General features: G+C 37.0%; 1 protein-coding gene across 5 annotated transcripts in view; it reads left to right on the plus strand.

Moving 5' to 3' along the window:
* The window catches only part of cnksr2a (connector enhancer of kinase suppressor of Ras 2a), a 162,756-nt gene that overhangs the window by 134,484 nt on the left and 4,470 nt on the right, over positions 1-23,802 (plus strand). For 4 of the 5 annotated variants that reach the window (XM_056450149.1, XM_056450151.1, XM_056450150.1 and 1 more), the window contains 7 exons: positions 1,040-1,088; positions 4,005-4,180; positions 4,838-4,911; positions 4,984-5,123; positions 7,915-8,018; positions 13,049-13,568; positions 22,925-23,124. In XM_056450149.1, the coding sequence (XP_056306124.1) occupies positions 1,040-1,088; positions 4,005-4,180; positions 4,838-4,911; positions 4,984-5,123; positions 7,915-8,018; positions 13,049-13,568; positions 22,925-23,124 (1,263 nt within the window). The remainder of the gene's footprint in view (positions 1-1,039; positions 1,089-4,004; positions 4,181-4,837; positions 4,912-4,983; positions 5,124-7,914; positions 8,019-13,048; positions 13,569-22,924; positions 23,125-23,802) is intronic. The other variant, XM_056450153.1, reaches the window with a different exon arrangement.

Consider the following 23,802-nt stretch of genomic DNA (forward strand, 5'->3'; position numbering starts at 1 on the left):
TTAACATGTTAATCACTCGCTCTTGACTCTTCTTCCGCATCTCGTGTAAAGGCAGCATAAAAGAGATTGTGATTTTGTTTGATGCCTAATATGCTTTTAGTTGTTTAAATTAAACTTAACTGAATGATATTAAAGTGATGTTTGCACCATATCTGCACTTTGAAATCACGGCAGCAGCTGGAGGTCTGCAGTCCACAGCATGTTGTTGCAATGTTTACAGTGCTGATCCTATACTTCTGGGTTTCTTCACACCGCAGCCTCGCTTTCGTTTTTTAAAATGACAGCCGTGTGAAATAAGCGTATTAACTGAATTTCTAATTTTAGTCAATTTGGGCGGCATGCAAAACAGTTTAAAGGAGGATGAATAGAATCACAAGATGACCAAAACCCTGACCGCAGTTTTACCAAAGAACCGATGAGGCTGAAGAGAAATGGACAAAGAAATAAAGACACTGCTTGACTGAGTTCCTAAGCATAATCCATTAATCAATTTCAGCAACTTATCTTGGACAGCATGCATCTTTTATCTTCAGGCACATATCAATAAATCAATTAGTATGATGTTAGTTAACGTTTTCTTTCAGTCAGTAAGCGCTGCTGCTAATCTGTTAGCATTGCAACACGTTTAGCTCTAATTCAAAGGCCAGGCTTGCAGGAAGTTTCCTCATGGAGGGGAATTGCCACAGGGCTCGGATCATAAATAAGCACTCGGTCTGGGTGAGCTGATCCAAGAAATACTGCTCAATAAACACACAGGCCAAGGATGTTAGAAATCTTATTTATTTTCTATCTGAGATTCTTCCGCCTTCCTTCTCTATGAGTGTTTCGTGCTCTCATGCTCAAATGTCACCTCCGATTTTAATTTGTTGTACGATGGATTGATGCTCACCGATTGTTATGTTCACACGTTTGCTTCCACTCAGGAGGATTTGATGATTTGGCCGATAACATAGCCATGGAGACATTTTGTTTTGCTTCCTCCTATTGTGTTTTTCTCTATTTCTTAATTTTTTTTACCAAATATCTTCTGCTTTTACAGACATTCCAGGGATCCTCTCTGCTATCCAAGACCAAGAAAAAGAGTAAAGGTGATCACTTATCTTCCTTTTTTCCCTCATGTTTGGTAACATTTTGTTTGGTAATACACTACCTGACAAGTCTTGTCGCCTATCCAAGTTTTAGGAACAATAAATAATAATTTGACTTATCATTGTAGTTGATCATTTGGTATCATGAATTACACTTATTTTACTAAAATAAAATATGAGCATACCTTGATTTTTAACTATTTAATTAGGACAGTAAGATCTGACTACTTAGACAAAACTCTTGTCACCTAACAGGAATAATGTACAGTATAGAATATAAATTCATGGTGCAGTGGAAAAAGATATTAATATTGTGTATGACTCCCAAGAGCTTAGAGGACTGCATCCATACATCTCTGCAATGACTCAAATAACTCATTAATAAAGTCATCTGGAATGACAAAGAAAGCGTTCCTGCAGGGTTCCCAGAATTCATGAAGATTCTTTGGATTCATCTTCAATGCCTCCACCTTCATCTTACCCCTGACATGCTCAATAATGTTCATGTCTGGTGACTGGGCTGGCCAATCCTGGAGCACCTTGACCTTCTTTGCATTCAGGAACTTTGATGTGGAGGCTGAAGTATGAGAAGGAGCGCTATCCTGCTGAAGAATTTGCCCTCTCCTGTGGTTTGTAATGTAACGGGCAGCACAAATGTCTTGATACTTCAGGCTGTTGATGTTACCATCCACTCTGGAGGTTTCTCGCATGACCCATACTGAATGTAACCCCAAACCATGATTTTTTCTTCACCAAACTTGACTGATTTCTGTGAGAATCTTGGGTCCATGCGGGTTCCAATAGGTCTTCTGCAGTATTTGTGATGATTGGGATGCAGTTCAACAGATGCTTCATCAGAAAAATCTACCTTTCGCCACTTTTCCAAATGATCAACTAGAAGTCAAGTTATTATTTGTTGTTCTTACAACTGGGATTGACGACAAGACTTTTCTCAAGTAGTGTACATTTTAAATATAATTTCTATCACACAGCATTGCTCAGATTGAACCTCTACAGTTGCAACACTATTATGACAGTACATTACATTACACATCTTTGCAAAAATGCTAAAAAATTACAAACAAATGTACAATTTAAATGAAATATAGTCAAGCAATCCATATATTCCTGAAATCATTTCTATTCAAAAGTCTTGGATCTTCTGCCCACTCACCCCCTCACATTTATAATTGTTCTAATAGAGCAAAAAGCCATAAGAGGCTGTGCCATTTTTATATGAGTAATAGGTAAGCCTTAGTCATGACACAAAGTGGAGGTTGTTTATAGCTGCTGTGCAATATAGCAATATGGCTTTTTATAGGAACTGTTCTCCCATGAAAATTGTTATTTATTCAGCCGTATATTGTGTTCCTGATGCACAAGACTTTCTCTCGTCAGACGAACACATAATGAGAGGGTCTCATTGCTTGTTTTTCCATGCAATAAAATTGGAATGTTGACCTAAAGAATTACAAAAATAGTAAATAAAGGGGTTTATATGACTGTTCTTTAGGGAATGTGATATTGCAAGTCTTCTGAAGTTATTATCGGACCTATGCATATGTATATGTACTTATTGTGTTTTTAATGTATTGCAGAACACTTCTGGTGCTCTTGAGGTGGGATACGGGTAGGGTTAGGGACAGGTTTGGAGGTATGGGTAGGTTTATGGGTGGGTCAAGGTGAAAGGGATGATCAACAGTGTAACTAGAAAAGTAAAGTTTATGGACAAACTTTATGGCTGTTCTAGAAGGTTGCTAAGATGTTGCTAGGCAGTTGCTAGGGTGTTTTGACTTGTTGATAAGGCATTGCTTGGCAGTTTCTAGGGTGTTCTGAGTGGTTGCTAAGGGGTTGCTAGGGTGTTCTAGGTGGTTGCTAAGACATTGCTCTGCGGTTGCTAAGGTGTTCTGAGTGGTTGCTAGGGCTTTCCAGGTTGTTGCTAAGGTGTTGCTAGGTGATTGCTAGGGTGTTCTGAGTAGTTGCTAAAGCGTTGCCAGTGTGTTCTATGTGTTTTAAGGTGTTGCTAGGGTGTTCTGAATGGTTGCTAAGGTGTTGGCTAAGGTGTATGCGGTTGTGAAGGGGTTCTGGGTTGCTAGGCAGTTGTTAGGTCATTGCTTGGCAGTTGCTAGGGTGTTCTAGGTTGTTGCTAGGGTGTTGATAAGTGGTCGCTAGGTATTCTAAGTGGTTACTAAGGTGTTGCTATGCAGTTTCCAGGGTGTTCTGAGTTGTTGCTAGGTGGTTGCTAGGGTGTTTCAGGTCATTGCTAAGCCATTGCTAGGGTGTTCTAACTGGTTGTTAAGATGTTGCTAGGCAGTTGCTACAGTGTTCTAAGTGGTTGCTAAGGCATAGCTAGATGGTTGCTAGGGTGTTCTAAGTGGTTGCTAAGGCATTGCTAGGGTGTTCTAGGTGGTTGTTAAGGTGTTGCAAGGCAGTTGCTAGGGTGTCCTGAGTGACTGCTAGGCAGTTGCTAAGGCATTGCTAGGGTCTTCTGCGTAATTGCTAGGCGGTTGCTAAGGCCTTGCTAGGCAGCTGCTAAGGTGTTGCTAGGTTGTTGCTAATGTGTTGCTAAGTGGTTGCTAGAGTGTTCTGAGTGGTTGCTAGGTGGTTGCTAAGGCATTGCTATGTGGCTGCTAGGGTGTTGTATGGGTAGGTTTAAGCGTGGGTTAAGGTGTAAGGTATGGTCAACAGTGTAATTAAAGGAGTACAGAAGTGAATTCATGCAGGTATTTAATCAATCATAAGTACAATGTAAAACATGTATCTGCAAAAGTAAGTACATATTAGTTAAGGCCACTTAATATAAAGATTTATGCTGGATTTTTATTGTAATCTTTATACAGTCTTTTACCATTAAATTCGCTGCCATTTTGTGCAGTTTACCAGGTTATAAACACATACTGTGGTTTTGTTTTTCAGCGGCTCCACTGTCCTCCATAAGTAAGAGAAGAATCTCCTGTAAGGACTTGGGTCGTGGAGACTGTGAGGGCTGGCTGTGGAAGAAAAAGGACGCAAAGAGCTATTTTTCGCAGAAATGGAAGAAGTACTGGTTCGTTCTGAAGGACGCCTGCTTGTATTGGTACATGAACGAAGAGGTGAGAATGTGTGCATGCGTCAGACCAATACAGTTGTCTTTGTTGTTTCTCATATCCACCGGCGCAGCAGAAAGTGTATCGATCTAGAGATGAGACTTTAATTGGTGCCGGCTTTACCCTCTTGTGTGGAGCAAGATTAATGCTCATCTACCACAACAAAACACTCTTCTACACACGCCGTTGCTGTAATGAAGATAAGAAACTTCTCCGAAACAAACACTCCCATTCTTGTTCCCTCGGTTCCTGTGCTTTTGATTAATTACTCTCAATGTCTTTGCCTTTTTATCGTGGCTTGGGCGCAGGATATGCCTGCCATTCTGGGGGTTTCAGAGGGGAGGGGAGGGTTCTACTCGGCCTGGTTTTGGTCCACCGAGAGTCCGGCTTTACTATAATTGATGATCTTCTACTGTGTGGGTTTTGTAAACACAGACAGGCTTACAGAGAGCTGCAACAATTTATGCTTTTCATTTATTTATGCAGAGCTCCCGTCAGCAGCACTGTGCAATTTAGAGCTGGGGAAAAAAGTAATGGAATGGAGAGTGTAAAAAAAAAGAGTGTAACCCTTAATGAGGACGTAATGACATTACAGAAGAGTGTAAGTGGGGTGAAGTCCACCCAATCCACTCTTTCTCTCTCTTTGTTGTGTCAACCTATTAGGACGAGAAGGCTGAGGGTTTTGTTAGCCTTCCAGAATTCAAGATCGACAGAGCCAGTGAATGCCGGAAAAAATAGTGAGTACCTCTGCAAACTTTAAGGTTATGCGATGATGCCTGGTGAATTCTTATTGTTCTCTCGCTCCCTAGTGCATTTAAAGCATGTCATCCCAAAATCAAGAGCTTCTACTTCGCAGCGGACGGCGTGGATGATATGAACAGATGGTTGAGTCGCCTCAACATGGCAGCCGCCGGCTATGCTGAAAGAGAGCGAATCCGTCAGGAACATGGTAAGAATTCAGGTAGTCCCAAGAACTATGTATACCACAATTGCAAAAGTAAGCTGCTTTCAGTGTAGTTGACTGTTTTTTTAAATGTGCATGGCAAACCAATTAGATAGGTTAAGATAATTTAACCACAGCATAAAAAGCATTGCAAAGCCAAGATAAGCTCACATTCTAATTAATTCTAATTATTGTGAATAATTTCAACCCAATTTCGGGTAAAATATAGACAAAATTAACAGCTGGGTTAATTTTTAAAGGTCCCATGATATTAAAATAGCTTTTTTTAGATGTTACTGTCAGTATTATTCATTTTTAAGATATCTATAAGCTAGTGTGCTCCAAATCAGTGACAAAATTTGTGTTTAGAAAATATAAAACTGGTGTAAACATGTAGAGCTTGTAGTAGCAAACATGTCGTGGTGGGGGGTAGGATGCCAAATTAGAACTTAAAACTTAAATTTTACCGTACACCACACCACTGCCAACCGCAGACAGTTTTTGGCTGACAGCCATCTTAAGAGCTGAATGGAGTGAGGACCTAATTAAAAATGCTCGACTCTGCAGTTCTCATGTTATATCAGGTAAGTCCAAGCTATGCTGAATTATACACATTACTCGTTTTTGATTTTGAATCTGGTAATCATGGAACATTATTTCTTGCACATGACCACACAGAGCAAATTTGTTGGCAAGACTTGTAGGCCTTTAACTTCTCTCTTGTAAAATCACTTGGAGCTTCAATGAGATAGTTGTAAATTGTGGGCTGGATGCTTGGCCATTTCGTCTTATCCAATATTAATTGGGAGGGTGCTATTGTAAATGGACCTGTCAGGTGAACAGCGCTCACTTTAACATTGATTTTGCCGAATAACTGTGCTTATCCCTGGGTGACAAGCTGTTATAATACACTGAAAGCATTATGTAAATAATATATATAATATGTAATCAATATAACTTATCTTTATACAACAACAAACTCTGTACCGCATCGGATGTCATTTCCTCGCTGTTAATGCTAACGCTCCCGGTTTTTTTCTGCAACCTCGCTGCCCGCACATCCTGAATGTTTACAAACTGGTAATTTGTCTTTTTTTTAAAGGGGGGGAGCTACACTATGTCCCACCCTCTCTTCATGTTTCGGTTGATATTAAAACATCAAACATCGAATAAACATTGAATAAAATGCACATTTCAAAGCACTTCACGGGACCTTTAAAATAAATTTGTAGGACAGAATTTAGCCCAACATTTGGGTTTGTCTATATTATACCCAATGTGGAATTAAATAACACAGCATTTTTCAAAGTTGCTGGGTTATCATCACTATAACGACTACAACATTCATTCTATGACACAACCTAATTTTGTTTTACCAATTTTATTCGATAAAAAAAGGAAGTTCTGCAGTGCTTCCCACACACAGACTTTATATTAACGGCCGTCCAAGTATATTTAGTAACGCATATTTTTTTTACTATTATTATCATCCTTTTACACTTTTTTTATATCTGCCCAATATAAACAAACATCCGTGGGCATTAAGTAGTGGAAAATCTTCTCTTCTTTACCCGTTTCATACTGCTTCAACAGCCCCACAGACCCGCAGCTTTTTGCGTCTGGCCAGGGTTTGGTTTTGCTTTCGTTTTCTAAGCTGTGGTTATTTTTATGTGCACAGCCGCCAGAGAGACAATAAATAATTAATTCTTGAATCTAAAGAACACAGAGAGGACGAAATTACATCTAAATGTGTCTTATTTTAATAATCTACACTTTTTATTCTTGTAATTATTATCATTTTTAGAGATATTGTCTTTTTTTGTCATTTATTCCTCATTTGCTGTTTACTTTATTCATTTGATGATGTCAATGTATTACATATTTTATACATTTAAAATGCTTTGGCAATACTGTACAATATGTCATGTCAATAAAGCAAGCTAACCTTAAGAGAGAGATAGAGAGAAGCAAATTTATCTGTCAGTGGGTGCACATGGCTCATCAATAGCATAGAAGAGAAATAGTGGAGTTTTTTTATTTTATTTATGTCAACAGTCTTTTTTTTACTTTAGCCAATTGAAAAGATAAAGTTTAAAACAGATAATAATAATAAAAATAGGGTTCAAAACCAAATTACGTTTTGTTTGGCGCATATAGTTAACTATTTATGTGCTGTGGGTAAAAGGTGTGATTCAATCCGCTACCATCGCAAGTATATTTCAAATCTGGTTGAAGCACTGTCCTGTGACCTACAACAAGTTGACAGACACGAATAAGGGGTCAAGATTTGCCTGGTTAACTAGTTACCCCTATCTGGTAGGTGTTTCTCAACCATGTTCCTGGGGGACCACCAGCTCTACAAATTTCCGTGTCTCCTTAACCAAACACACCTGATATTCAAGATCATCAGCTCATTAGCTGAGACTGAAAGACATGTAATGGGTGTAACAGACAAAGGTGACATCCAAAACATGCAGTGCTGGTGGTCCTCCAGAAACATGGTTGAGAAACACTATGGTAGATCATGTAACTACTCATAAAGTTTCTCAAAAACATATTTCTCCTTTTGTCATTCAAAATTAGCCACTTATAGGAATTCAAAATGCTTTTTAGACGTCTTAAAATTAACTTGTGGTCTTAAAATTCTTGTGTCTCCTGCTTTTGACATCAGTGTAGACCTAGTGCAGCTCCTCACGGGAAAATCTACACATGATCTCGAAGGCTATAATCCAATAATTGTTTATTTTGTAGAAATGTTTTGCAACAAGCTAATGACTCCCCCTTCGTCCCCATCCAGCAGACTACTGGAGTGAAAGTGATCATGAAGACAATGAGACGCCCTCGACGCCTAAGCAAGACAGCCCACCACCCCCTTATGACACATACCCACGGCCACCCTCAGTGAGTCAGCATCCAGCACACACACAAACACAAACATGGCTCTTCTCATTGTGTAATCCCACACAATGGCACGGCTTTATCATGCTTGACATTTGGCATTGGTAAAAGAGCTGTTTTATAGTGCCGTCCCTCAGACCTGGCCTCACCACGTCACTCTGTGTGTGCGTGCATGTGTGTGTGTGAATGAGTCAGACCATCTTATCTAAAAGCCCACTGTGGAGATGTGAGGAGATTGAGTTTTATCTCTCAGTCTCTCTACATACAGTATCTCTCAGTCTTTGTGAGTCACTGTGGCTGTTACGATTTTACAATGTGTTTTTGATAGACAGTATTTGATATCGATTTCCTTTTTGGTGAGTCTCTCAAAATCTGTCAAGAACCAAGTTATCAAGTGATATTTCAATAAAAAGATTTTATAAAACACAAAAATTGTTTCTCATTACCATAAATTGAAAATGAAATTTGAGTAAATTATTTCACACTAAATTCAAATGTATTTAAGAAGAAAAAATCAGTTTAGAACATTATGATTTATAGATGATTATGATTTTTTGTGTTGTCATTTTTATTGTTCATTGTGTATTAATAATTTATACTGTATGTCAATGGCTGTTTTTCCAGCATTCTTCAGTACAGTATATCTATATACCTAATTTACATTTTTGGGTGAACTGTCCCTTTAAATCACAGTCAATCGTCAATGATGAATTGTTTGTGTTATAATAAAGATAAAACCCTACTGCTGTTCTAGAGCTGCTAAAAAAGCAGATTATTAACACATTTCTAGAACTGCTCGATCTTGCAGATTCGCACTCTATAACATCAGAAAGGTCCGACCCTTCATATCTGAACATGCAGCTCAACTTATTGTTCAAGCTCTTGTTCTCTCCAAACTGGACTATTGCAACTCTCTGCTAGCCGGGCTACCAGCTAACTCTATCAAACCTCTTCAGCTGCTTCAGAATGCAGCAGCACGAGTGGTCTTTGATGAACCCAAAAGAGCACATGTCACTCCACTATTCACCCGTTTGCACTGGCTGCCAGTTGCTGCTCGCATCAAATTCAAAGCTCTGATGTTTGCTTACAAAGTGACCTCTGGCTTTGCTCCTTCGTATCTTCATATCTGTCACTTCTGCAGATTTATGTGCCCTCCAGAAACTTGCATTCTGTGAATGAACGTCGCCTCGTGGTTCCATCCCTAAGAGGGAAGAAATCACTTTCCCGAACTCTCGCATTCAATCTGCCCAGTTGGTGGAATGAACTCCCTAACTGCATCAGAACGGCAGAGTCACTTGCTGTCTTCAAGAAACGACTAAAAACTCAACTGTTTAGTCTCCACTATTAGGCTATACCACTAACTGTACACTCTCTCTCAAATAAAAAAAACTAAAAAATTGTTTAATGCTTTGCTTCTTAGACTTTACACACCTGAAACTTGTCTATTGCACTTGTTCACTGCTGCTCTTATAGTTGTGTAAATTGCTTCCTTGTCCTCATTTGTAAGTCGCTTTGGATAAAAGCGTCTGCTAAATGACTAAATGTAAATGTCAATGTAAATTAAAGCACGTTATTATTACACATAAATATCAAGTTTTGGAAAAGGACACTATAGTATATATACAGTATATACGCTCACCGGCCACCTTCAGAACTGCCTTAATCATTTGTGGCATATTTTATATCTAAAATATTTATATTGTGACAGACTTTGGTCCATACTAACATGATAGCATCACGTAGTTGCTGCAGATTTGTCAGCTGCAAATCCATGATATGAATCCCCTGTTCCACCACATCCCAAAGGTGCTCTATTGGATTTAGGTCTGGTGACTGTGGAGGCCATTTGAGTACAGTGAACTCATTGTCATGTTCAAGAACCCAGTCTGAGATGATTCGCACTTTATGACAAGGACTTATCAGACCAGGCAACGTTTTTCCAATCAAAACGTTTTTTTTATTTAATGCAGGCATCAAAATGGAACATCTTCTTGACCCATGCAAGTTGACACTTCATCGCTTTTATTTCTTTCCTTTGTACTATTTTTTTCCCTGATGTGATCGGCCAGTGGTTAAAAAGTCACATCAAGTGCCATTAAAGTTTGTTGAGCAGCACCAATTTTACAAGCTTAATGCATGATAGAATTTATTCAGTACTTACACAATAGATGTGTCCATTTCCGAATATGTGTGTGCTTTAATCTTCCTGCTCTGGTTAGCAGTATTTTCAGTGCAGTACTGTAGGGCAGGTCAGCCAGAGGCCACACACAGCAGCAAAGCCTTATTTAAGACAAACAAAGACTCACTAATTAAACGCTTTTCTTCCGTTTTTCTTTCTTTCCTCAAGCCCCCATGTACTTCTACTCCACACATATACACATCTATCTATCTATCTATCTATCTATCTATCTATCTATCTATCTATCTATCTATCTATCTATCTATCTATCTATCTATCTATCTATCTATCCATCTATCCATCTATCCATCTATCTATCTATCTATCTATCTGTCTGTCTGTCTGTCTGTCTGTCTGTCTGTCTGTCCGTCCGTCCGTCCGTCCATCCATCCATCTATCTATCTATCTATCTATCTATCTAACTGTCTATCTATCTATCTATCTATCTATCTATCTATCTATCTATCTATCTATCTATCTATCTATCTATCTATCTATCTATCTATCTATCTATCTATCTATCTATCTATCTATCTATCTATCTATCTATCTGTCTGTCTGTCTGTCTGTCTGTCTGTCTGTCTATCTTGCAATTAAATTGGTTCTTTTGAAACATTGCCAACTGGATGAAAGCGGGAAAAACAGTTGGCCCATAATTAGAGCCTATTTTCACACGAACACAGCTCCAGGTTCTCCCTCCACTCCTCTGTCCCCTATACCTCTATTTTTCTATATTCGGCACTTTTCGCTGAAACCAGAGCTCTCTCTCAGTTCATTATTCATTGGCCTGTCAAAGACGAGAGCGTGCATTCAGGGGCCTGGTCTACTCTCTGACTTTCAGATCATTAGCACACTTTATTCCTACCTAAAGATGAATTGTTCAAAACCAGTTTACGCATTGTGTCCATTCAAGATTTTAGGTGAATTTCAAGTACATAAATAAGTAAGAAATGTTTCCTTTTTATTTCATGTGTTGTCTCCAGTACCTGAAAGAAAGTGAGTGATATTTTATAAAAACTTCTTATAGTGTAGTATATTTTTGAGGTGACCCTATTATACTTTTTTCTACATTAAGTTTACATGAATTCAAAGTCTAAAAATACTTGAATTTGATCATAATATAAAGCACTTTTTTAGCACTAGAAAACCAACTGTAACCTTTTTGAACAGTAATGATTCTTATGTCAACAACACAACTACAGTGATTAAAGGTCAAAGTAGATGTTGTTCATGGGCAGCCAGTGAGGACCATTATCTGGTGTTATGCAAATCTGTTACAAAGAGGTTAATGCTGTTTTTAATTCAGCAGTGAGAGCGGCACTGTGCTCTTCCAAAAGGTTAGTCAATGCTAACATGCTAATCTCGCCATGAGTCACAGGTGTGTTGTCTTTGGCATGTCATTTTGTGCTTCTGAAGATGTAAAGTATGTTTAACTACTACATTAGAATAAATTTAACTGATAGAGGATTGTTAGTTAGTAACAGTAATCTTTCGGGACGATGAGCCAGACTACTCCATCCGCATCCAAAAATGGTAGTCACAAATCTGTTACAAACCTAAATAGATTTGTGAAAAAAGTAAGACTTGAATCAATTCAGAGAGTACAGTCTTTTATTCCAACTATCTATCTATCTATCTATCTATCGATCGATCGATTGATCGGTCGGTCGGTCGGTCGGTCGGTCGGTCGGTCGGTCGGTCGGTCGGTCGGTCTGTCTGTCTGTCTGTCTGTCTATTGTTCTATCGTTCCCTCTATCATTCTATCTATTGTTCTATCTATCGCTTTATCTTTAAATGTGCTATATTTAACTACTACATTAGAATAAATTTAACTGATAGAGGATTGTTAGTTAGTGAGAAAAGTAATCTTTCAAGATGATGAGCCAGACACGTCTTCTCCATCTGCATTCTAAACCAGAAGTCGCAAATCTGTTACAAACCTATATAGATTTGTGGAGGAAGTAAGACTGGAAATGTTAATGATTAATTTCAGAGAGACAGTCATTTCTTTCTTTTTATACACAATATACCATATTTGCTAACATTTTTGCCATTGAAACACTACTGTAATTACTAACCAGCTGTTATTAAATACATTTTTTATAAAGTAGGTTATCTTTGACATCATGAATCCCTATTATTTGCACCTCCACATAGTTGTCTATCCCACCTTTACCACCGGTGGAAATGCTATTTGCCTCTGCGCTATTTTGCACTACAGTTATTGCATTTGTCAATATGTACACTGTAAAAAAAATTCTTGCTGCCTTAAATTTTTTTGTTAAATCAAATTAATCAAACTTTTCTCGTCATCTGAACTTACATCAATCAAACTGACAAAAAATATTAGGTCAAGCATTGTATAACTTTTTTTTTTTATAATTATTTTTAGGGGTTTTCACCTTTATTGTATAGGACAGTAGAGAGTGTTGACAGGAAAGCATGGGGAGCAGAGAGTGGGGAAGGATCATCATAGGACCGCAACGCACTAACCAATACACCACTGGCACCGACAAAACTTTGTATAACTTTAAAAAATTTGCTAAAAGCCTGGTTAAATTATTAAAGTAAGTTAAAGCAAGATACAAATATTTGTTGACTTTTTGTCATTACAGTTTTTTACGGTGTAAATTAGCTTTTATTTGTATTATTTCTTTGTTGTTTAATTTGCGCATTGTCTGTAAATCATCCACTGAAATATCAGCACTGTTTTATTATTGTGATCTCAAATTTGCCCAGTTAAATCTGGCTAAATACTGTTAACTACTATGATCTATTCTCAATAAATATTGGAACAGTTAAAAAAAAATCATCCAATCCTCACCTTGTCTTTTTGTCTTTGTCTTTCCCCCAGAACCAGGTGAGCTGTGCCAGTCCTTACCTAGAACCAAAGCATGGCCGGCTGTCATCTACAGAAACGTCGCAGTCTCGCTCGTCTCATGAGGAGTACCGATCCGAACCTCAAGGGGGGAGCAGCAGTGGAGGAGGCTCTCCAGCTCGGAAGTCCGCCAGCCAGCGGCGTTCATGGCAGGACCTGATTGAAACCCCTCTGACCAGCTCAGGCCTCCACTACCTGCAGACTCTGCCTCTAGAGGACGCTGTGTTCTGTGAGCCGGGAGCGGGTCTTTCCCCCGAATATCGGCGTCAGTCCACTCTGCCTGCCCAGCGCACACTCATGCAGGATCATTACGGCCCTTTCCCCATGCTTGAAGGGGAGAGACTCAGAGACCCTGTTAATGCAGTAGGGAAACCCCGCAGCTTCACCTTGCCCCGGGACAGTGGCTTGCATGCCCTTCTCACACCTTCCGCCAGCATGGCAGATCAGCGGGACCCAAACCGCAGGGAGCTCAGCCGCTCTCAACGCATCAATAACGGTGGGTCAATGTATTCGGCTTAAAAGAATGAGGTTGTTGTTGTTTTTATTATTATTATTATTATTATTATTATTATTATTATTATTATTATTATTATTAATATGCACTTTTTGTTTAGAGTAAGGCTCTGAAAATTTATATATAAATACATTTATTTTCCGAGTTATTAGCCCCCTGTATATTTTTTCCCCAATTTCTGCTTAACGGAATGAAGATTTTTTCAACACACTTCTAAAAATATATTGTTTTTATAACTCATTTCTAATAACTGATTTATTTTATCTTTGCCATAAGGACAGTACATAATATTTCACTAAATATTTTTTAAAGATACTACTATTCAGATTAAAGTGACATTTATAGGTTTAACTAGGTTAATTAGGCAAGTTTGGGTAATTAGGCAAGTCATTGTATAACAGTGGTTTGTTCTATAGACAATCGAGAAAAAAAAATGTTTAAGGGGCCTTATAATATTGACTTTAAAACAGTTATAGAAATTAAAAACTGCTTTTACTCTAAAGCAAAATAAAGCAAAATAAATAAAGCAAATAAGACTTTTTCCAGAAGAAAAAATCTTATAGGAAATACTGTGAAAATTTTCTTGCTCAGTTAAATATAATTTGGGAAATATTTGAGGAGGGCCAATAATTTTTACATCAACTGTATAATTCTGAAATACAGCCATATCGCAATGCTACGAGTGTGATATTGTGTTTCTAAAACAGTTCGACGAAATAATCGTGTGTGAAAATAAGAAAATCAAACGCGGAGAGTCTCAAAAACCCTTTTGTAAGAGGAACTATTTTCTTCCACCATTCATTCACATCTGCAGCTGACATCAGAACAGCAGAAAACATTGCTACTTCACACACGTCACTTTAGAGCTAGTATTTGAATGATTCTCTAGCGTAAAGTCTAAAAGGATGACAAAACAGGTGATTTTGCTCACATTTTAAGATTACAAGGCTGAACGGCATGAAATGCCATCGATCTACAGAGATTTCCCAGTATTTCTCTGTTGCAATTGGGATTTCACAATATTTAACGCCAAAAAAGCCAGAGCAAAGCAAACACTACCAGTTTCTTTGATATAAATGCAGCACTACAAAATACAAAAGAGAGAGATCGACTTGGAATTTCACATACCTGTTTAATAATAACTTTTTCTGCTGTAGTTTGAAATTCACGTAAAAAAATGTTATTTTACCTCCTCTAAGGACTTATTATGCGGTCTCTGTCACCATCATGTGGGGGAGCGTCAGCCGTCACTTTATATGATCTACTCAGACTGCACTGAATGCACTGAATCCGATGCTTCAAAATTATAAATATTTTAAAATAGGAACTATAATTATAAATGAACAGCACAGATGCAATCTAATCAACTACATTCTCAACTAAAAAAGCCTCAAAAGTACATTATGTTGTCTAACTGCAGCAATATTTGCCAAACTATAGAGTGTCCTCTGCTTGTCTCTGTATGTGGGTGGAGTAACACACAAAAATGGAAGGTGACGAGGTGGTACGAGTGCTGTTATTTGCAGAATATCGCACAGCTATCAGCCAATCAGATTCAAGAACCAGACAGAGCTGTTGTATAAATATGTATAGAAACAAAAATATGAATAATAGCAATTATAATTAATACCATTGATAATGAGTTTTATAATATAATATTAAGTATTAGTAATAGTAATAGTAGTTTTAGTTCAGTTTAAGATTCATTAGATTCATTAGAATCATTAAAATAAATAAAATTGTTAAATGGGGATATTATTATTATTATTATTATTATTATTATTATTATTATTATTATTATTATTATTATTATTATCTTGTTTGCTATTATAGTTATTTTTTTCATATTAGTTTGATAGATTATTTGACTCTAACTGTCAAATTAAGACTTGAAATCGCCCTAATTAGATTAATTGTTTTAATTACTTTTCAAAGTTAATTAACTGTCAAAATGGGTAATGTGAAATCAGTGAATGTGACTTATGCATTATGCTTATGCATTAATACTGCTAAATCTGCACCCTTTTATTACTTTGCAACATGGAAAGCATTGCATGAACGAAAACAAACGCTTCTGTTCACATGATTGGTTCAAATAGGTCCACTAAAACCTCTTCACCACATTCGATTAGATTTTAATAACCCCTCTCGTTATGAGAACAGTAGGCACAGCAGAGCTATTTTAATGCGTGTGTGAATTTATTTGAGAGCCTCAATATTAAATTGTTAAGAGCAGTACTCTCACAGAGGGAGGTGTGCTGGGATTTGCGGCTCTTTTTCAGTCTGTATCTCTTCCTGTGTTTTTTTTTATCCTCAGTGTCTTCCTCTTTTTCCCAGTTCGTGTGTGTGTGTGTCTGTATGAAGCATAAACAGTGTGTTAGTTGCAGGATTTTTTTTAGCTGTGCTGTGAGGGCCCCCACTGAGATCTGTCCACTCATTTCTTGCATACACACGTGCACATGCTGGCGTCTTCTTCTAGAAATAGCTCCATGCTCTTTCATATGAAACTCATTTTAAACCTGCAGTATTGGCGTGGTTCTGCTACTAGCCCCTGACCCACTTTACTTTACTTTAGTACTTTAGTTTAGATAATGTAAGCTTTTGGACTTTTTAAACTTGTATTAATGTTAGTTCAGTTTAAGAGTATTCTTTAAATAAATAAATAAATAAATAAATAAATAAATAGGTAAATAAAATATTATACATATATAATGCAGTGGAAAAAAAGTTTGTTTGTAATAAATCGTGATGACGTTTGTAGTGTTGTAGTAAAATTCAAATAAGGAAATGCATCAGTTCAATGTGGCCATGATTTACTAGAACAAGGGAAGTCAAGTGATCAGGTTATTTATGTAAATAAATACTATATTTGCTGTTACTGTCATGTTACTGAAATTTTCAAATAATTTTTAAAAATCTAAATAAAACAAGATGTAATATCTTATATAAATGCATATCAGTGAATATATTGCTTAATCAATAACATATTAGCATTTAAATAGATTTTATAGGTCTAATTGATTGCGTTTGCAAAAAAGTTTGATACAGACAGATAGTTCTGATTGAAATCTCAGTCACTATCAAATCAAAGTCGGAAAATAACCATTTTGATTGCACATACTTTGAGTTCTTTATTATAGTTACCATGTTGCCTGGCAACCACATATTCTCCACCGATATGCTAATGAACTATATTACTTGAGGAATCATTTGAATTATTATTCCTAATGTGACTACCTTTTGAAAATGGCCATCTCTTGTTTGTTTGCTTGTTTGTTTTTTCTCACTGACATGCTCGGTATTATTAAGGCAAAACACTGCAGTTGAATAGGGTAAAAAGTAACTAATATAAATTTTTTAAAATCTTTTTATTTTGTAGCATTATTTATAATTTTATAAAATTGTATATTACATTAAATATATGCACATTTTCAGACAGATTTAGAACAAATTGTATTACTTCATAGTTCAGAAAACATAAAAAAAAAAAACCTTTTCCAAATCTATTCCCCAATAAATTTCTGATTTGTGACCCAGGACCACAAAACCTTGTAATAAACTTTTCTTATTTTCTTTTCTTAATAATTCTGACTTTCTGCCCAATCCCCATCCCCCCCCCCTATTTTTTCCCCCAATTTCTGTTCAACTGAGAGATTTTTTTCAACACAATTCTAAACATAATAGTTTTACTAACTCATTTCTAATAACTGATTTATTTTATCTTTGTCATGATGACAGTAAGTAATATTTGACTAGATATTTTTCAAGACACTTCTATACAGCTTAAAGTGACATTTAAAGGCTTATTTAGGTTAATTAGGTTAACTAGGCAGGTTAGGGTAATTAGGCAAGGTTTTTGTATAAAAATGGTTTGTTTTGTAGACTATTGAAAAAAAAATATACCTTAAAGGGACTAATAATTTTGACCTTAAAATGTTTTTTTTAAGTAAAAACTGCTTTTATTCTAGCTGAAATAAAACAAATAAGACTTTCTTCAGAAGAAAAAACATTATCAGACATACTATGAAAATTTCCTTGCTCTGTTAAACATCATTTGGGAAATATTTAAAAAAGAACAAAAAAATGTAAAGAGGGGCTAATAATTCTGACTTCAACTGTATAAATATGTACAGTTGAAGTCAGAATTATTAGCCCCCTGAATTATTAGCCCCCCGTTTATTTTTTCCCTCAATTTCTGTTTAACGGAGAGAAGATTTTTTCAACACATTTCTAAACATAATAATTTTATTAACTCCTTTATTAACTCACAACTGATTTATTTTATTTTTGCCATGATGACAGTAAATAATATTTTACTAGATATTTTTCAAGACATAAAATCAAGAAATAAATTTATTTATCGTTATTTTAAAGACATGGAGGGGGGGATGGAATTGAATGCAGTGTTTCTTCTCCGATGTGACACCCACTTTATTTCATATATCAATCAGGCATTAAAGATTGCAGATTTTTAAAGAAATCAGATCTTAAATGTCGCGATTTTGTAATAGTGTGAGTTCGCTGGAAACACTTGGGCTGACTGACTGAAAATTTTAATATACCACATTACATTAAAAAATTACCCTAATGTCTGGTTTTTAATGCTCTTTAATAATATCTAACTGAAATCCAAAAGACAAACTGCTACAAAAGAAACAAAAAAATGTATGTTTGCTTTAAATTAGACTGTAAAAAGTGCATTATTTAAAAAAAAAACATTTCAAAATCGACAGGTGAAAAAGCAGTGTTTAGCCCGTAGTGTCTCTCCTTAACCACATAGTTAACAATACATTGTGAATGGACTATTAATTCTGTCCATCCTTCAGTTTGCTCTGCTGTCCAAATAGACACATTTCTCTTCACAAAATCTCACAGGAAGCCGCCCATTTGCTGCGGGATTACCACTCTGTTTATCTCCACCGTATTACTTTTCATCTTCCCCTCGTCTCACTGTCTATAGCCTCATGGCTCATTGCCATCTCACCATCTCCATTCCCCATCTCGCTTCCCATCAGCCCTCTTTCCCACTGTCCTGTCCAACTTTCTCTTCTAATATTCCCCTTTTTCATCATTTCATACGGATCTGCAGCAGCAGCAGTCTATATATATAATCCCAGTGGCTTTTAATGAGTCTCCCTCTTATCTGAGTCTTTTATATGGCCGTGTCTGTATCTCTCTCTGGAGGAGTTGAGGGCATCTGTTAGTCATCCAGTGCTGTACTACATACTGAAGAGAAAAGAGAAGCTCGGCCTATTGATCGTGACTCTCAATCGCATGTTCCCCAGCAACTGGAGAGGAAGATAGCGTCGTGCAATAACTGATTTTCTCTGTGTTGTTTAACAAGTTACAAAGGATCACAAAGAGCTTTAAACGTGATTGATTTACTCAGGTTGAGTCGTTGTTATTGTAAGTCGTCACATTGCTAATCACATGGTCCATATATGCGAGTTCTTTCGAATTATAGGTGGCGTGTAACAAAAGAAGGTTGGCTTTATTACATGTTAAATATGTGGATTGTTAGGAATGTGCAAAATAGGCTTGAGATGTAAGCTGGCATCCGATAATTATATATATATATATATATATATATATATATATATATATATATATATATATATATATATGGTTATAATATATACTATATACAATATAGTATATTTTAGATATTTATTTGAGATATAAAAACATTTAAAACAAAAAACATTAAAAATGAACAATAAATGTTGAACGTGTATATATACAGTATACACTACCTGACAAAAGTCTTGTCGTCGATCCCAGTTGTAAGCAACAAATAATAACTTGACTTCTAGTTGATCATTTGGAAAAGTGGCAGAGGGTAGATTTTTCTGATGAATCATCTGTTGAACTGCATCCCAATCATCACAAATACTGCAGAAGACCTCTTGGAACCTGCATGGACCCAAGATTCTCACAGAAATCAGTCAAGTTTAGTGAAGGAAAAATCATGGTTTGGGGTTACATTCAGTAAGGAGGCATGTGAGAGATCTGCAGAGTGGATGGCAACATCAACAGCCTGATGTATCAAGACATTTGTGCTGCCCGTTACATTCCAAACCACAGGAGAGGGCAAATTCTTCAGGAGGAGAGCACTCTTTCTCATACTTCAGCCTCCACATCAAAGTTCCTAAGAGCAAAGAAGGTCAAGGTGCTCCAGGATTGGCCAGCCCAGTCACCAGACATGAACATTATTGAGCATGTCAGGGGTAAAATGGAGGTGGAGGCATTGAAGATGAATCCAAAGAATCTTGATGAACTCTGGGAGTCCCGCAGGAAAGCTTTCTTTGCCATTCCAGATGACTTTATTAATAAGTTATTTGAGTCATTGCAGAGATGTATGGATGCAGTCTGCCAAGCTCATGGGAGTCATATAAAATATTAATTCATTTTCCACTACACCATGACTTTATATTCTTCTGTACATTATTTCTGTTAAGTAACAAGACTTTTGTCTAAGCAAAGTCAGACCTTACTGACCTAATTGAATAGTTAAAAATCAAAGCATGGTTATATTTTATTTTGGTAAAATAAGTGTAATCTAGAGGCCTTTGCCTTTCCTATACTGAAAGACACTTCTGATACTAAATGATCAACTAAAAGTCAAGTTATTATTTGTTGTTCCTAAAACTTGGAAAGCCGACAAGACTTTTGTGTGTGTATATATATACTGTGTTGCATATGTTTTATATTTACAGTATATTAGTCAATAAATAGACATATTAATAGCATATTTGACAATAAATCAAAGACCTAAATGAGTTTAAAATATCTGTTTTATATTATGAGTCAAAGATGACAGGTCCCATTGAGTCCAAGTTAAATTAAATTTACAGTAGTGATTTAATACACTTAGAAAGCATATTAAATGCAAGGAGAGTGCATACTTTCAAATAACTGCTAAAAGTATATGAGAAAATAAGGATGAAACAATTATTATTAAATTATTATTATTATTATTGAAAATTTGCTGACAAATGGGTTAAACTAAGTGGCTTGAAGGGCAGTGGTAAAGATTACAGATTTTAAATTGCAACTAAGTAATTTTTTAGGGATCAAATGTGATCATGAAATGTTTTTTTTATATTGTAAGATGATTTTCTGGTTGAAAATGAACATTTATATCAAACAACATTTTATATTAGGAAAATCTAAAAGGTTATGATAAATCTGATATATTTTGATTACAATATAATCAGTTATTAATAGTTCATTAGCTCTAAGTAGCAATTGATTAGCGGGTCTGGTCATTTCTCAATAGCATTTGATGCAATATGTTTAGAAAAAAATGCATAACCATAATAGTGACAGCAACAGCATGACCACAAATTAAGTGGCTTATTTCATTCATCGACAACCGCTTTTGTTTTAACGTCTAATAAAGTTTACATTCAAAAGTCCGCCATACTTTATTCAGCATATGCTGGGCAGTGCAGTGTGGACCTGCTGCCCTCTGGTGGTATTTTAAAAAAGTAATTATACACCCACGTACTGTACATATTGGTGAAGACTTGCTCATTAAAAACACATATACTGTAAAATATGCGAACCACACCGAGCACAACTATTGTTTATGGCCCACATGTTTTACCTGCATAAACAATAAAAGGACTGTAGTGCCTGTTTCCTGACTAACACAAGAGCACCAGTATATACAGCGCACACACGGACAGAGCAAAGAAATGACATGGCATCCGCTTAACATGGTGTCTGTCAGAGTGATTGATTGCCAAACCTGAGCAGCCTTAAGGGAGTTTTTTGTGCTCTTAAGAGCTGGCTGTGTTTAATAAATTGAACATGTCATTTTATACCATGCTGAAATCTGTCTTCTACTCTTTTTTGAGTGTCTACCATTACTAAACTACAGTTACTCACTTCCTTTGTTTAACATACAAGGTGTGATTGTATATTTTTGACTTACTGGATGTGTTAATGCAGTTGTTTTAGGATAGGTGGTTGTAAGTTGGTTACCTGTTGGTTTACTGATATTCGCCCACACATTCACTTTCCTCTCTGGAAAACCCCTCTGCTTTATCAGGGGTTGACTTACCACAGCAGAAAGAACCAACTGTTTACTGCTGTTTCTAAATTAAATTGCTATGTTGGTCATTAATTGGCCAGTGGCTAAAAACAAATACTAGCTAATGACCAATTTAGGCCATCTTTTAAACCTAATGACCATTTTGAACTACTTCATTTCATTTTAGTCCAGCTAATGACCATCTTATACTAGCTAATTACCTTGTTGACCAGAAATTATCTTCGTCATTCATCATTGAGTTTTATATAATAAGATATTAACTGTCTAACATCATCTTATTAGCATGTTGTCAAGCTAATGACTAGCTTACTGTAGGTAAACTTAGACCAGAAAACTGCCAAGTTTTTGAACAGCATTGGCCATCTAAGAGCTGTGTACAACCTGCCTAAACCAGCTAATTGCCATGTTGACCAGAAATTATCTTCATCAGTGAGTTTTATATAATAAGGTAATAACTGTCTAACATCAGCTTATTAGCATGTTGTCAAGCTAATGACTAGCTTACTGTAGGTCATCTTAGTCTGCCTTTTAAACAGCATTGGCCATGTAAGAGCTGCTTACGACCTGCTTAAACCAGCTACTAAGTAGAAAAGAATGCTGTCTTAGAGCAGCTACTAGTGATTTTAGGCTAGTTAGTGGCCTTTTTAGACCAGCCAGTGGCTAAACTAGATACTATAATCCCACTGAAACTGTATGTTTAAGCAGGGGAGTAGTGTTAAACACGTTGAGAAAGGCATGTGTTTGTGTGTTTGTGTGTGTCTGTGTCTGTGTGTGTGTGTGTGTGTGTGTGTGTGTGTGTGTGTGTGTGTGTGTGTGTGTGTGTGTGTGTGAGTGTGCGTGCGTGTGTGTGTGCATGTATGTGTGTGTAGACAAACGAAAACCGAAAAAGAGATGTTGTGTTGGCACAGAGATTCCCAGCATCCGTTTCTTCAAATGATACCAGCTAAAAACCGAGACAGCAAGAGGAGAATATCTTCCATATTTACATAAATCTGAGCCTGATTAAGTATTTATCTATGCCAGCCAGACGAAAGACACTTTTTGTCCAGGTCTTTTGTCGTTTCTTTCTTTTTACCTTCTAGATTCCAGATTAGCAAATGAAATAAATGAGCTAAGTATCATCAGCATACAAATGTCAACCTACGCACCTGACTGAAGATTAAAATGCAGAGTGTAAATGTTGCAATCTGTCTGTTTCTTTTCCAATCCCACTCAAAAATCTGCTTTGCTGGTGGAGGCAGTCCTCTTTAACTCTGGTTTTCTGTGGCGCCCCCCACAGGTGGGGAGCAGGACTACCAGGGGCAGGCAGATTCGCTGGGGGACTTGTACAGAGCGCTGGAGCGTGCCCGTCTGACACCTATTGGTGAGCACCGCCTTTCCACTCGTCTGGAGTACAAACACCTTTTCATCCGGCGTTGCAACGATCCACAGCTAAATGACAAACTGCATCACCTTCGCATCCTGCAGAGCACGCTAAAGGTATCCGAACTCTGCTGCCGCATGGGTCCCACTGCACCCTATGTGCCTGTTTGTTTCATCTGTCCCGTCTGTCCGTCTGTCCTCTCCATCTGTCTGATGTCTGTGGGGTTCTGGGGACAGCAGGATTTATTGTTTTTTCTAGTAGTCCATTTTGATATGGTTTCTTTTTCCAAACTGCTATCCCAGAATCCCATCCATGTTAGACGGAGTTCTCTGTCTGGTGTGGGAGGAGGGTATGGCCAAACTCTGCTCTGAACTCTGCTTCTCCTCATGGGTTTAGGCTCTGCCTGGTGCCAAGGGGTCTTCTTGTGGTGGGTCTGTGCAATTTCTGGGACCCCCCTCTCCAAACTCCTTAACTCCACCTGCTGTGCTGTGTTTTTTATGTCGGGGCACAGCTTCCTGTTGTATTGTGTGTAAAATAAACAGCTGGTCAGCAGCACCAAAAACAAGGTTCCAAAATTAATCATTGATAATCACTAATATTGCACTAATAACCATGTTACACAAGTCACACCACTTTAGAACAGCTAATGGCCATCTTAGACATGCTAACTAACAAGATTAGTCCTTATTTGACTGGGTTAGACTAGTTGATGGCCAGATAATGACCAATTGATAACCATGCTAACCAGCTTAAGTTTTAGACTAGGTAATAACCATCTTTCAAAAACATTTTGG

This window comes from Danio aesculapii, chromosome 24 (assembly GCF_903798145.1).
Source record: "Danio aesculapii chromosome 24, fDanAes4.1, whole genome shotgun sequence".
NCBI classification, from domain to species: Eukaryota; Metazoa; Chordata; class Actinopteri; order Cypriniformes; family Danionidae; genus Danio; species Danio aesculapii.